This window comes from Aulonocara stuartgranti (genome assembly GCF_965226115.1).
Source record: "Aulonocara stuartgranti genome assembly, chromosome: 3".
NCBI classification, from domain to species: Eukaryota; Metazoa; Chordata; class Actinopteri; order Cichliformes; family Cichlidae; genus Aulonocara; species Aulonocara stuartgranti.
The window spans coordinates 53,637,152-53,651,702 of NC_138941.1; the positions used below are offsets into that span (position 1 = coordinate 53,637,152).

General features: G+C 47.5%; 1 protein-coding gene across 1 annotated transcript; it reads left to right on the top strand.

The window, feature by feature from the left end:
• Nucleotides 1-1,172: 1,172 nt before the first annotated feature.
• Nucleotides 1,173-3,415, top strand: LOC309702691 (tripartite motif-containing protein 16-like). Its single transcript, XM_082527305.1, has one exon. It carries the CDS (start codon nt 1,255-1,257, stop codon nt 2,929-2,931), a length of 1,677 nt encoding a protein of 558 aa, XP_082383431.1. The 5' UTR covers nt 1,173-1,254; the 3' UTR covers nt 2,932-3,415.
• Nucleotides 3,416-14,551: the final 11,136 nt, after the last annotated feature.

A 14,551-nucleotide genomic window follows, 5' to 3' on the forward strand; every position in this document is an offset into this window, starting at 1 on the left:
TAGTTGAACTGTGGAAGTGAAACAGAGCCACAGCCTGCACACACACAGTTTAACACATCAGTAACTGCACAACATGCAGAGCAGGAGTGAACATGCTGCAACACTTCAAACTGATCATAACTGTGTCAGTAAAACCATGAATGCTGCCAAACTGCTCAGTGTATGACTCAGACTGATAGCTGCTCCCTTCTCTCTGACACACTGTTGAGTATTTCATATATTTAACCACTTTAACAACTCTGACCTTTGACCTATTCTGGTATTAGTTACAGTTGTTATGGCGATCCTTGGTGACCTCTGATGTTAAAAACAGTATGAAGCTGTGAGCAGGTTAAGAGGCTCATATCTGTGCAGTTTCCTTCATTGATGTAGAGGTGTGTGTGTGTGTGTGTGTGTGTGTGTGTGTGTGTGTGTGTGTGTGTGTGTGTGTGTGTGTGTGTGTGTGCAGACAATGAGCAAGAAGACGATGAAGAGGATGATGAAGGTAAAGAGAGCAAAGAAAATGAAGGTCACCCTGAGGGTGGTGAAGGATGAGGAGAGGACAGATTTCTTACATTTCAATTCTTTACATTTTTTGTCCTTCGTGCTTTTGAACCATCAAACTGTAGGTCAGGAAAGCTGATTCTTTTTGTCTGTTTCTGATAATAAAACATGTTTCTGGGGACGTCGTGTTCAGCTGTCTTTATGATGCACTATAATAAACATGTTTCAGTGTGAATGTTACAAAGATGAGATTTTACTGTGAAGCTTTTTTATACCAGGGGAATCATAAATACTTCAGTGATGTAAATAATGCTCTCAGAAGCTGGAAACTCCAAGCAAAACTCACTGAACCATAAATAACTGTAGATTACAATATGATGAGAAATGAGGGCTGAAATGTGAGGAGGTTTCAGACGGTGCAGACTTATGGACGTATCATAGATTTGTATTAAATGTGGTTTATGAAAAGTTCATTACTGCTTTGTAGATTTGCCCTCATTAACATACTGTCTGACCTGCTGACTTACACAGGTCAGCTTCACTGTTTGATTCTGATAGCTGAGCTGACACAGGCTCTGTGATCTGCTGTAAATGAAAAGGGTTAAACAGACAGTATCGCTCTCAAACTGCTCCTCTTCCTGGAGTGAAGCACAGCCTGATAAACAAGACAGGCTCCATTCACTGCAGAAACATGTTGTTGAGATCAGAGCTCAGACTAGTTTCAGTTATAAGGAAGAGAAACTCACACAGTCACTGACACTGAGAGGAGAAATGGCACAGAAAGGAGTTCAGCTGGACCGAGAAACCTTCTCTTGTTCCATCTGTTTGGATCTACTGAAGGATCCGGTGACTACAACCTGTGGACACAGCTACTGCAGGAACTGTATTAAAAGTTTCTGGGATGAAGAGGACAGGAAGGGAATCCACAGCTGCCCTCAGTGCAGGAAGACTTTCACACCGAGGCCTGTCCTGGAGAAAAACGTCATGTTTGCAGCTTTAGTGGAGCAGCTGAAGAAGACTGGACTCCAAGCTGCTCCAGCTGATCACTGCTATGCTGGACCTGAAGATGTGGCCTGTGATGTCTGCACTGGGAGGAAGCTGAAAGCCATCAAGTCCTGTTTATCTTGTCCAGCCTCTTACTGTGAGAAACACCTTCAACCTCACTATGATGCAGCTCCATTAAAGAAACACAAGCTGGTGGCCCCCTCCAAGAAGCTCCAGGAGAACATCTGCTCTCGTCATGATGAGGTGATGAAGATTTTCTGTCGTACTGATCAGCAGAGTATCTGTTATCTCTGCACAATGGATGAACATAAAGGCCATGAAACAGTCCCAGCTGCAGCAGAAAGGACTGAGAAGCAGAAGGAGCTCGAGGTGAGACGACTAAACATCCAGCAGAGAATCCAGGAGCGAGAGAAAGATGTGAAGCTGCTTCAACAGGAGGTGGAGGCCATCAATGGCTCTGCTGATAAAGCAGTGGAGGACAGTGAGAAGATGTTCACTGAGCTGATCCGTCTCCTCCAGAAAAGAAGCTCTGATGTGAAGCAGCAGGTCAGATCCCAGCAGGAAACTGAAGTGAGTCGAGTCAAAGAGCTTCAGGAGAAGCTGGAGCAGGAGATCGCTGAGCTGAAGAGGAAAGACGGCGAGCTGGAGCAGCTCTCACACACAGAGGATCACAACCAGTTTCTACACAACTACCCCTCACTGTCAGCACTCAGTGAGTCTACACACTCATCCAGCATCAATATTCTTCCTCTGAGCTACTTTGAGGATGTGACAGCAGCTGTGTCAGAGACCAGAGATAAACTACAGGACATTCTGAGAGAGGAATGGACAAACATCTCACTGACAGTCACTGAAGAGGATGTTTTACTGTCACCAGCAGAGCCAAAGACCAGAGCTGGATTCTTAAAATATTCACATGAAATCACACTGGATCCAAACACAGCAAACACACATCTGTTATTGTCTGAGGGGAACAGAAAAGTAACATTTATATACCAACAACAGTCTTATTCTGATCATCCAGACAGATTCACTAACTATTCTCAGATTCTGAGTAGAGAGAGTCTGACTGGACGTTGTTACTGGGAGGTGGAGTGGAGAGGGGGAGGAGTTCGTGTAGCAGTCGCATACAAGAATATCAGCAGAGCAGGGAGCATCGATGAATGTGGATTTGGAAACAATGACAAATCTTGGGCATTATATTGTAACACTAACAGTTATATATTTCGACACAACAAAGTCCCAACTGTCCTCTCAGGTCCTCGGTCCTCCAGAGTAGGAGTGTACCTGGATCACAGAGCAGGTATTCTGTCTTTCTACAGCATCTCTGAAACCATGACTCTCCTCCACAGAGTCCAGACCACATTCACTCAGCCGCTCTATGCTGGACTTGGTCTTTATTACTCTGATGGCGACACTGCAGAGTTGATTAAAGTCAAATAGAGAAGACAGGTTCATGTTGATCCCTGACCATTATATGTACTTGTGTAGTTTCTAAATGAGGCTTTACATTTTAGAAGCTGAGAAGTTCAGTGGTCCATTGATGTGTGAAAATAATATTGCACTGATTCAAACTGTACTTACATTTATATACCTTACATCAATATAAATCTGAATGTGTTCTTATGGCTGATAATCATGTGAGTTTAAATGATACTACTCTTCATATTCAGCATGTTTGAAATCTGTCATCAGTCTGGTTAGTGGTTTTATTCTGTAGTTGCTGTAGTGGGTTGTCAAATGCAACAATATATTGGAGCTGCAGTGATTCATCAGTTAGTCAATGATTAGAGAATTGATTGTTTTATCATTATTTTAGTCACATTTAAAGCTGGTTCCAGTTTCTGAAATGTGAAGATTGTTGGTTTTCTTGATCATATATGACTGTAAACTTAATGTGTTTGAGGTTTGAACTTTTAAAATGTAACAAAAAATTTTTAATGTTTGAGTTTTTTTAGGCAGCACGGTGGCACGGTGGTTAGCACTGTTGCCACACAGCAAGAAGGTCCTGAGTTCAATTCCACCATCAGGCCGGGGTCTTTCTGTGTGGAGTTTGCATGTTCTCCCCGTGTTTGCGTGGGTTCTCTCCGGGTACTCCGGCTTCCTCCCACCGTCCAAAGACATGCAGCTTGTGGGGATAGGTTAATTGGATAATTCAAATTGCCACTAGGGGTGAATGTGCGAGTGAATCTGAGTGTGAATGGTTGTCTGTCCCTGTGTGTTGGCCCTGCGACAGACTGGCGACCTGCCCAGGGTGTACCCCGCCTCTCGCCCTATGACAGCTGGGATAGGCGACCCTAAAAAGGATAAGCGGTAGCGAATGGATGGATGGATGGATGGAGTTTTTTTATATTGTTATTATTGTATCTAGAGTGATGACATTTAATGTCAGATACTGTTATGGTTCTCAAGATCTGGAGAGGTCGTGGTGTGTGTATTGTTTGTCTTAACCTCTCCCACCAGGGCGGAACTGGACCTTGGTTCCCCGCCTCTGAACCCACCCTGAACACACACCTGTGGCTCATTCACACTGATCCTGGCAGACTACTTAAGATGGCAAGAGAGGCTGCTTCCTCGCTGGATCGTCACATTACCAAGTGTCAGTGTAGTGTAACCTATGAAAATGTTCCTTTGATCCCCTAGAGTTTCCTCCTGACTTTGTTTTTTCCTCTGTGTACAGGCCTTCTAGACTCCCTGCCCGTCTTCCCTGCCGTCTGGATTTCTGTGGATGTGTGTGAGTGAGCGTGAGCTTCTTAGTGTGGACATTTTTGAGTTACGGATCGAGTGGAAGAAGAGCGTGTGTGTACCCCCGTCTTGGACCTTCCCTTCGGACCCCGCCCTACTCCCTGGAGCCCCGTGTTATCTGTTCCACTGTATATATGTATATATTCTCACTTGGTGTCACATTTCAAATAAACCCTCACCCTCTCTCTAAAACTTCAGAGTCCTGCGAGTGAGTCCTCTGCCTACTAATCTGTGACAGATACAGAGACACGTGAAGAAACCAAATCACACAATAATAAAGTGAACACATTTATAGTCAGTGTTCAAGATGATGGATAGAAATGAAAATCATGGAGCATTTATGCATTTTTACATCTGTGTCACAGAAACTGTTCAGCTATTCTCTGTTTATTAGTCTATTTATCAGGAGGCTAGAGGCCCCGGGGAGGACGATGCCTAGCCCCGAGCCGTTTACAGGAGAGCTGGAAAAATGTTCGGGTTTTCTTGCCCAAGTCTCCCTGTTTTTCTGTCAGCAGAACAGGACGTATGCCAGCGACGGTGCCCGGATTGCTTTCTTTGTTCAGCTATTACGAGATCGCGCGCTCCAGTGGGCTCAGGCGCTATTGAAAACCCTGCCGAATATCTCCTACCTCGACTTCCTGACTGAATTCAAAAGCGTGTTTGAAAGGGATGGCGGGCCCTCTGCTGCTGCACAGCGTCTACTAAATCTGAAACAAGGTAAACGCACTATGGCTGACTTCTCGGTTGACTTCCGCATTCTCGCTGTAGAAACCGGGTGGAAAGAAGAGGCAGTAAAGGAGGTTCTGCTCAACAATATTGCGGAGGATTTGAAGGATGAGCTCATGACGAGGGAATTACCATCATCTCTCAGCTCATTAATGTCCCTGTGCATTCACGTTGACGAGCGCCTGCGAATGCGCCGTGGGACGCGCCACTCAGTTTCCCAGAGTGCTCCGCTCAGTGTTGGGATTTTTGCCGGTAGTGCTGCTTCACCACAACAGCCGGCCTCGGTGGATGTGAGCCCCGGCGAGGCAGAGCCGATGCAGATTGGACGTGCCCGGCTTACACCAACGGAGAGGCAGCGCCGTTTCATGGCTGGTGAGTGTTTATACTGCGGCCGTCACGGACATTTCATCGCCGTCTGCCCCGCACGAGCAAAAGGGCGTGCCCGCCAGTAGAAACGGGGGTACTGGTGGGCGAGATAAACATCTCTCATTCCCCTCCTCATCTTTTGTTACCAGCTAAGCTCACTGCTCACGCCACCACTCACTCACTCAAGGCTTTGATAGACTCAGGGGCCGAACAGAGTTTTATTGATGCATCACTCGCTAAGAAACTGGGCCTAACTATTGAACCTCTGCCCCATGCTCTTCGAGCCTCATCTCTGAACGGACAGCGTTTGCCTGATGTCACCCATGTTTCTGAACCAGTCACCCTGTGTTTGTCTGGAAATCACACTGAATTAATCAGTCTGTTTGTTTTCAAAGCTCCGCTGACGCCTCTGGTTCTGGGCTATCCATGGCTGTTGCAGCATAACCCACTGATTGATTGGCAGGCAGGCTGTGTGTCTAGATGGGGGGAGGGTTGCCATATGACTTGCTTAAAATCAGCCATTCCATCCATTGGCTCCTCCGCATCACCCCCGCAGACTCCTCCGGACCTAACAGCGGTTCCTTCAGTGTACCATGAACTAGCGGAGGTGTTTAGTAAGGATCGCGCCCGTTCCCTTCCCCCACACCGGCCTTATGATTGTGCCATTGACTTGTTACCAGGAGCTCCGTTGCCTACTAGCGACTCTATAGCCTGTCACGGCCAGAAAGAGAAGCCATGGAGGAGTACATTACTGATGCTCTGGCTGCGGGACTCATTCGGCCATCTACCTCTCCCTTGGCATCAGGATTTTTCTTCGTGGACAAGAAGGACAAGTCCCTCCGGCCATGCGTTGACTATCGGGGCTTGAATGCAATCACTGTCAAGAATAAATACCCGCTGCCCCTGCTGACCTCAGCGTTTGAGCTTCTCCACGGGATGAAAATGTTCAGTAAACTCGACCTCCGCAGTGCTTACCATTTGGTTCGCATTAGATAGAACTTTATTAATCCCTCGGGTGGGTTCCTCTGGGAAATTCGATTTCCAAAAAAGCACAGGGGATAAATAGAATAAATAGGAATAAAAATAAAAATACAAGTGAATTGCACATTTCAAGTATTGAGTCTATTGCACCGTTGACTATTTTAAAAAGTATTGCACAAGGTATTGCACAGTGAGGTGAAGAGGCACTACAGCTTAGTTGTTCCCCCCTCCTTTGTCCTCCTGTCTCCCCTCCCTCTCCCCTCCAGGGAGGAGTTAAACAGTCTGATGGCGTGTGGGACAAAGGAGTTTTTAAGTCTGTTAGTTCTTGTCTTTGGGAGAAGCAACCATTAGGGCAGGGGATGAGTGGAAGACTGCCTTCAACACCCATCTGGGACATTTTGAATATCTTGTAATGCCTTTTGGATTAACAAATGCCCCGGCAGTCTTCCAAGCCCTCGTAAATGACGTCCTCAGAGACTTCCTCAACCACTTTGTTTTCGTCTACCTGGACGATATACTCATCTTCTCCAGGTCAGTGTCAGAGCACGAAAGACATGTCAAACTGGTGTTACAAAGATTGTTGCAAAACCGCCTTTTTGTCAAAGCAGAGAAGTGTGAGTTTCATGTAACCACTGTTTCTTTCCTTGGATTCATAATTGAGCAGGGAAACTTGAGACCGGATCCTGGAAAGGTCAAAGCGGTTTTGGAGTGGCCCACACCCCCAAACCGCAAACAGCTTCAACGTTTTTTGGGGTTTGCAAATTTCTATCGCCGTTTCATCCGTGACTTCAGCAAAATTGTCTCACCTCTTACTCACCTCACTTCCCCTAAGGTTCCGTTCCAGTGGGGACAGGCAGCCGCGGAGGCGTTCATTCATCTGAAACAACGGTTTGCCTCCGCTCCCATCCTCTCCCAGCCGGATCTCAACCAACCCTTCATCGTGGAGGTGGATGCTTCGGATGTGGGCGTGGGGGCCGTCCTCTCTCAGAATACTGAAAGTAAACTCCATCCATGCGCTTACTTCTCTCGTCGGCTTTCACCCGCAGAGCAAAACTACGATGTTGGCGACAGGGAGCTACTCGCCATCAAACTGGCACTTGAGGAGTGGCGGCATTGGCTAGAGGGGACGGCACAGCCTTTCATTGTGTGGACCGACCACAAGAACCTCGCCTACCTTCAGGCAGCAAAACGCCTCAACGCACGTCAAGCCAGGTGGGCGCTTTTCTTCACCCGTTTCAATTTCTCCATTACTTACAGGCCCGGGTCCCGAAATGTCAAACCAGATGCTTTATCACGTCAGTTTTCATCCTCTGAGGGGGATCGGGAGGTGGCGTCGATCTTTCCTCCGGGCTGTGTCATAGGAGGCCTCACTTGGGAGATTGAGTCAATGGTGCGGCAGGCCCAGCGTACCGAACCTGATCCGGGGACAGGACCCCCGGGGCGGCTCTACATCCCTTCGTCCGTACGATCCCAGGTGCTCCAATGGGCCCACACAGCAAGATTCTCATGTCACCCTGGAATCCAACGCACCATTGCCTTTCTGGAACGCGCCTTCTGGTGGCCATCTTTAGCCCAAGATGCCCGAGAATATGTTAAAGCCTGTACTACCTGCGCCCAAAATAAGTCACAAAACACTCCTCCCGCAGGCTTACTTCATCCACTCCCTACCCCGGGTCGACCGTGGTCACACATTGCCCTCGACTTTGTTACTGGACTTCCACCTTCGGCAGGTAACACAGTAATTCTGTCTATTGTCGATCGCTTCTCTAAAGCAGCACATTTTGTAGCATTACCCAAGCTTCCCACAGCCCTAGAGACCGCCCAGCTGCTTACCAACCACGTGTTTCGCCTTCATGGGATTCCCTCTGACATCGTCTCTGATCGTGGGCCGCAGTTCACATCCAAGGTATGGAAAGAATTCTGCTCATCCATTGGTGCCCAGGTCAGTCTCTCTTCAGGGTACCATCCCCAAACCAATGGGCAGACGGAGAGGCTGAACCAGGAACTGGAAACAGCCCTGCGATGCGTGGCCTCGACTAACCAAAACACCTGGTGCTCGCATCTAGCCTGGATTGAGTACGCTCACAACAGCCACACCTCCTCCGCCACTGGAATGTCGCCTTTCGAGGCCTCGCTTGGATATCAGCCGGCCCTTCTCCCATCTGTGGAAGGTGAGCATCTCGTTCCCTCTGTGCAGCACCACCTCCGCAAATGTCGGCGACTCTGGCGAGCTACCCGTGCCGCCCTCCTTCGAACCAAGGAACAGAATCAACGGCTAGCTGACCGTCGGAGGTTGCCCGCACCCACCTACACACTGGGGCAAAAGGTATGGCTCTCCACGAGGTTCGTCCCTGTCCGCACTGAGTCTAAGAAACTCACACCCACCTTCATTGGACCCTTTACCGTCGAGGCTGTTGTTAACCCAGTCTCGGTCCGTTTGCAGCTCCCACGTAGCATGCGTGTCCACAACGTGTTCCATGTGTCTCAGTTGAAACCACACCTGTCCAGTCCTCTGTGCCCTCCTTCCAGGCCCCCGCCACCCGCCCGGCTCATTGATGGCCTGCCCGCGTATGCCATTACGCGAATCATGGACTCGCGGCGCCGTGGACGGGGAGTTCAGTATCTGGTGGATCGGGAGGGCTATGGCCCGGAGGAACGCTCTTGGGTCCCTAGGTCGGCCATCCTTCACCCGGGTATGGTCCGGGATTTCCATCGCGCCCATCCGGACAAGCCTGGTGGGTCGCCTGGAGGCTCCCGTTGAGGGGGGGGGTACTGTCATGGTTCTCAAGATCTGGAGAGGTCGTGGTGTGTGTATTGTTTGTCTTAACCTCTCCCACCAGGGCGGAACTGGACCTTGGTTCCTCGCCTCTGAACCCACCCTGAACACACACCTGTGGCTCATTCACACTGATCCTGGCAGACTACTTAAGATGGCAAGAGAGGCTGCTTCCTCGCTGGATCGTCACATTACCAAGTGTCAGTGTAGTGTAACCTATGAAAATGTTCCTTTGATCCCCTAGAGTTTCCTCCTGACTTTGTTTTTTCCTCTGTGTACAGGCCTTCTAGACTCCCTGCCCGTCTTCCCTGCCGTCTGGATTTCTGTGGATGTGTGTGAGTGAGCGTGAGCTTCTTAGTGTGGACATTTTTGAGTTACGGATCGAGTGGAAGAAGAGCGTGTGTGTACCCCCGTCTTGGACCTTCCCTTCGGACCCCGCCCTACTCCCTGGAGCCCCGTGTTATCTGTTCCACTGTATATATGTATATATTCTCACTTGGTGTCACATTTCAAATAAACCCTCACCCTCTCTCTAAAACTTCAGAGTCCTGCGAGTGAGTCCTCTGCCTACTAATCTGTGACAGATACAGAGACACGTGAAGAAACCAAATCACACAATAATAAAGTGAACACATTTATAGTCAGTGTTCAAGATGATGGATAGAAATGAAAATCATGGAGCATTTATGCATTTTTACATCTGTGTCACAGAAACTGTTCAGCTATTCTCTGTTTATTAGTCTATTTATCAGGAACCTCTGTTGATTTTATATGTAAAGGATTTTTCTTCTGTCACTGAACCTTTTAAGGGTTTTCTCTTAGTAGTTTTGGGGAGTTTTTAATTAGATTTACAGCTTCAGAATAACTTTGTGATGTCAGATTAGAAAGTCTGTGTCCAACCCTGGTGTTTGATCAGATGTTTGATCCCTGCAGGGTTGGATTTTTTTCTATGAATGTTGAATTTGATGTATTTGATTTGAGTTAGATTTTTACTGATGAATGATTCGTTGTAAAAAGTGGATCTACCAACAGTTTATTTCTTTGTTATTGTGATTAAAATGTCAAACAAATATATTTTCCACTTTTTGTGTGACAGATGCAGGAATTTCTCTGTCCTGCATGTGGAGAAATCTGCTGTTAAATCAGAACATTAACAGGTTTCAGGTTGTATTCAAACACATATTACTGTGTATCATGTGTCAGCAGGCACATGTTAACAGGGACTATAAGACACTTTAGTGGCTTTAATGCATATTTATATGTTTAACACAGTCAGGTGCACAGGTTCTTTATACTAAAAAGAGGGAGGAGATGTGCTTCTAAGATTTATTATCCAGACAGGGAAAGCAACTTCACATTCAACCATACAGGGAAGAGGAGTTCAGGACTGAGGCTTACCAGCAGGTGAGAATGGTCGACACAAGGGGAAGGCGGATCCATCAAATAAATAAATAAATAAATAAATAAGTAAAAATAGATCAACAGTAACACTGTTTCGTCTTCCATGGACTCTGTATCTCCTGAATCAGAAAACATGTAAACGTGGTCCAGGACCTTGTGCTGTCAAGGCCAAGTGCTGCAGAGAGGGGGTTTCTCCAGGTGTGTGGTGGAGTGAGGAGAAGAACAGCATGTCTAACCTTTCCTTTCCTTTTTCAGAGCAGAGGTGCAGACAGGAGGGCAGGCGGGTGAGTTTTCAGACTTACTCCGGGAAGCTGAGAGGAAGAGCAGCGGCAGCGAGCAGGTAAGTTTCCAGCAGGCAGTGAACAGACAAAGAGGACCAGCATCAAAATTTCCCCTCAGAGGTGAAACAAGATCATGATGAAGAAGACTTTAACACATTGTAAAGGCGGCACCACAGAAGAGTGAGACTTTAATGTGGCTGATACGCAGAGGTGGCAAAAGTACACACATGTTGTACTTAAGTAGAAGTACAGATACCTGTGTTAAAAAATGCTCCAGTAAAAGTTAAAGTACTGATTCAATGTCTTTACTTAAGTAAAAGTGAAAAAGTACAGGCTCTGAAATGTACTCAGAGTAAGAAAGTAAAAAGTAGCTGAGCTCTGCCTCATGAGCAGAGAAAAAGAAGGAAAATAAAAAGTGGCTCTATTTTCTGTTGCCTACATTGTAGAGGGCGACTTTGTCTCTAAACAGGAAAATGAGGAGTCAGGGGTTGAAGTGGATTCAGCAGGTGGAGGAACCCTAAAATCAGTTGTAATGGCTCAGTGTCTGGAAAAGAATCATGACTCACATAATTTCTATTGAGAGCTTCAGTAGATTTTCTGAATGTACAGGCTGTGATCAGCTGACCTGCTGCTCTTTGTGGATTTACACAAATGAATTCAACCAGATGTCAGCAGATGACATCTTTTTTTTTTTTTTACGTCCGGTTGCACTGTAAGATGGCTGCACCAATGACAGCTCCCATTCATCTCAGCAAAAATGTTATTATTTATTTTGTACTGCTTTCTATTTCTGTGCGCACAGCGCGATCATACACTTGGTATGACAGACAAACGCTTTTGGAGCTACGTTCGTCAGCCAGTTCGGACTTTACAGCGGGTTTTGTTAGAGTGAATTGTTAAATGTTGTCATTTTTATGCTTGCCATCTCTACAAAAGGAATTCCACTGCCCCCCTCCCCAGATTCTCGAGGTTCTGGGTGGGGGGCTGTAGTTTTTCATCATAGACACATCCTTGTGAGGGTCTTTTTGATGTAAGCTCACACACACACACACACACACACACACACACACACACACACACACACACACACACACTCTTACAGAAGTTCACACATATGCATACAATGCCTGGTCTTAGAACCATGCGGGCGTTGCTTTGCTGTGATGTGTTTTGTGTGAACTGTTTCTCAATAAAAGGCAGCAGGAGGGGGCCAGATTTTGTGTCATTTTCGTGGTGGACACAGACGAGGCCTCCCTTGCAAGGAAAATCGATCGATCGCTGACTGTCTTGTTTTCTTCATGATGAATAAGTCTCTAAAAGTAGCGGGGCTTGTAGAGACACAGACCCAACAGGTTTCGACTCCGTGGACGCTCTGCTGCCTGGGATCCTTTGTTTACTCGCGCGACATCAAGGGAAAACAAAGAGGGGTAAACGCGCCGGAGTTTTGTGCCGAACGCGACAGAGAAACAGCAAGCCACCTCTGCCCAGCATCCTGCTCGCGAATCTCCAGTCTCTGGACAACAAACTTGACGAGCTGCATGCACGGATTAAAAACCAACAAGACATCAGGAACTGCTGCATTCTGGCCTTCACAGAGACATGGCTGGAGCCCAGCGTCCCCGACTGCGCCATCACACCGGATGGATTCACCGTTTACCGGGGAGACCGAAAGAAGGACTCAGGCAAGAAAAGGGGAGGAGGGGTGTGCTTTATGGTTAACGCTTTGTGGGCTAGAGATGTGTGTATCTTAAAAACTTACTGCTCTCAGAGCCTCGAGCTGCTGACCATTAAAGTCAGGCCTTTTTACCTCCCGAGGGAGTTCAGTTCAGTTTTCCTCTCAGCTGTTTACATTCCCCCACATGCTGATAAAGCTACTGCTATGGACGAACTGTATGACATCATTATTGGACTTGAGAACAAAAATCCAGAAGCTGCCTTTATTGTGCTGGGAGACTTCAACAGAGCCAACATGAAGAAGGTTCTCCCCAAATACTATCAGCACATCTCCTTCCCCACAAGAGGTGATCAAACATTGGACCACTGTTACACTCCATTCAAAGAGTGCTACAAACCCCTCCCCCGCCCAGCTTTTGGTAAGGCAGACCATTGTTCCATTCTGCTGCTGCCTGCATACAGACAAAGACTGAAACCGGAAAAACCAGCTTCCAGAGTTATTTACAAATGGGACAGTGAGGCTGAGGAGGTCCTGCAGGACTGCTTTGACACAACTGACTGGCAGATATTTGTGGATGCAGCTGATGGCAACATCAATGAACTCACAGACTCTGTCATTGGATATATTGGAAAGTGCTCCGGTGATACCATCACAAAAACCACTGTCCGCATATATCCAAATCAGAAACCCTGGGTAAATAAAGACGTTCGCGCCAAGATAAAAGTGCGGACCTCTGCCTTTAACTCCGGGGATGCTGATGCATATAAAGCAGCCAGGTACGACCTCCGAAAGTCCATAAAAAAGGCCAGAAAGGACTACAGGGACAAGTCCAGCTACCACAGCTTTGACACCAGGCGACTGTGGAATGGACTGCGCTGCATCACTGACTACAAAAAGGTCAACACAGGCAGTATTCAGCCCACTGCATCTCTTGCAGACGAGCTCAACAACTTCTATGCTCGTTTTGATGCAGACAACAGAGAGCAGATCCTCTACCCTCAGGAGGACAGTGAGGCTGCAACTTTAACTCTGAAAACAGAAGCTGTGAGATGGACCTTTAAAAAGGTCAATCCTCACAAAGCTCCAGGACCGGATGGCATCCCAGACCGGCTACTCAGAATGTGTGCCAACCAGCTGGCAGAGGTGTTCACCAACATCTTCATCCTCTCCCTGAGGCAGTCAGTGATCTCCACGTCCCTCAAAGCATCCACCATCATTCCTGTTCCCAAAAAATCAGTGGTCTCCTGTCTGAATGACTACCGTCCTGTTGCATTGACATCCGTCATCATGAAGTGCCTCGAGCGGCTGGTCAAAGGTCACATCTGCTCCTCCCTCCCTGACACACTGGACCCTCTTCAGTTTGCCTATCGGACAAACAGAGCCACAGAGGATGCCATCGCCCTGGCAACGCACACCACCCTCACTCACCTGGAAAAAGGGAATACATATGCAAGGATGCTCTTCATCAACTACAGCTCGGCATTTAACACCATCATCCCCTCAAAACTTGCCACGAAGCTCATCGACCTTGGGCTGGGAACACCAATCTGCAGATGGATAGATGGATGCTAAACTTCCTCACAAACAGGCCCCAGGTGGTGAGAGTTGGTAAGCACACCTCCTCACCACTCATCCTAAACACAGGTACGCCACAGGGTTGTGTGCTTAGCCCCCTGCTATATTACCTGTTCACACACGACTGTTGCTAAACACAAGTCCAACATCATCATCAAGTTTGCGGATGACACAACCATCATAGGCCTCATCACAGGCAATGATGAGACGGCCTATAGAGAGGAGGTGATGTCACTGTACGAGTGGTGTCTGGAAAATAACCTGACTCTCAACATCAGCAAAACGCTAGTGGACTACCGGAAACGACTAGTCAGAGAACACCAGCCCATCCACATCAACGGTGTCAAGGTAGAAAGGGTCAGCAGCTTCAAGTTCCTTGGAGTCAACATCACTGAGGACTTCTCCTGGACCCTTCACACAGACACTGCTATCAGGAAAGCTCGCCAGCGGCTTTACTTCCTGAGGAGGCTGAGGAAGTTTAGCATGAATGCCAACATCACCTCAAATTTCTACAGGTGTGCAATCGAGAGCTTGCTG

Bases quoted from the DNA above. Each gene is read 5' to 3' on its own strand.
- LOC309702691 (XM_082527305.1), top strand. From the start codon at position 1,255: ATGGCACAGAAAGGAGTTCAGCTGGACCGAGAAACCTTCTCTTGTTCC.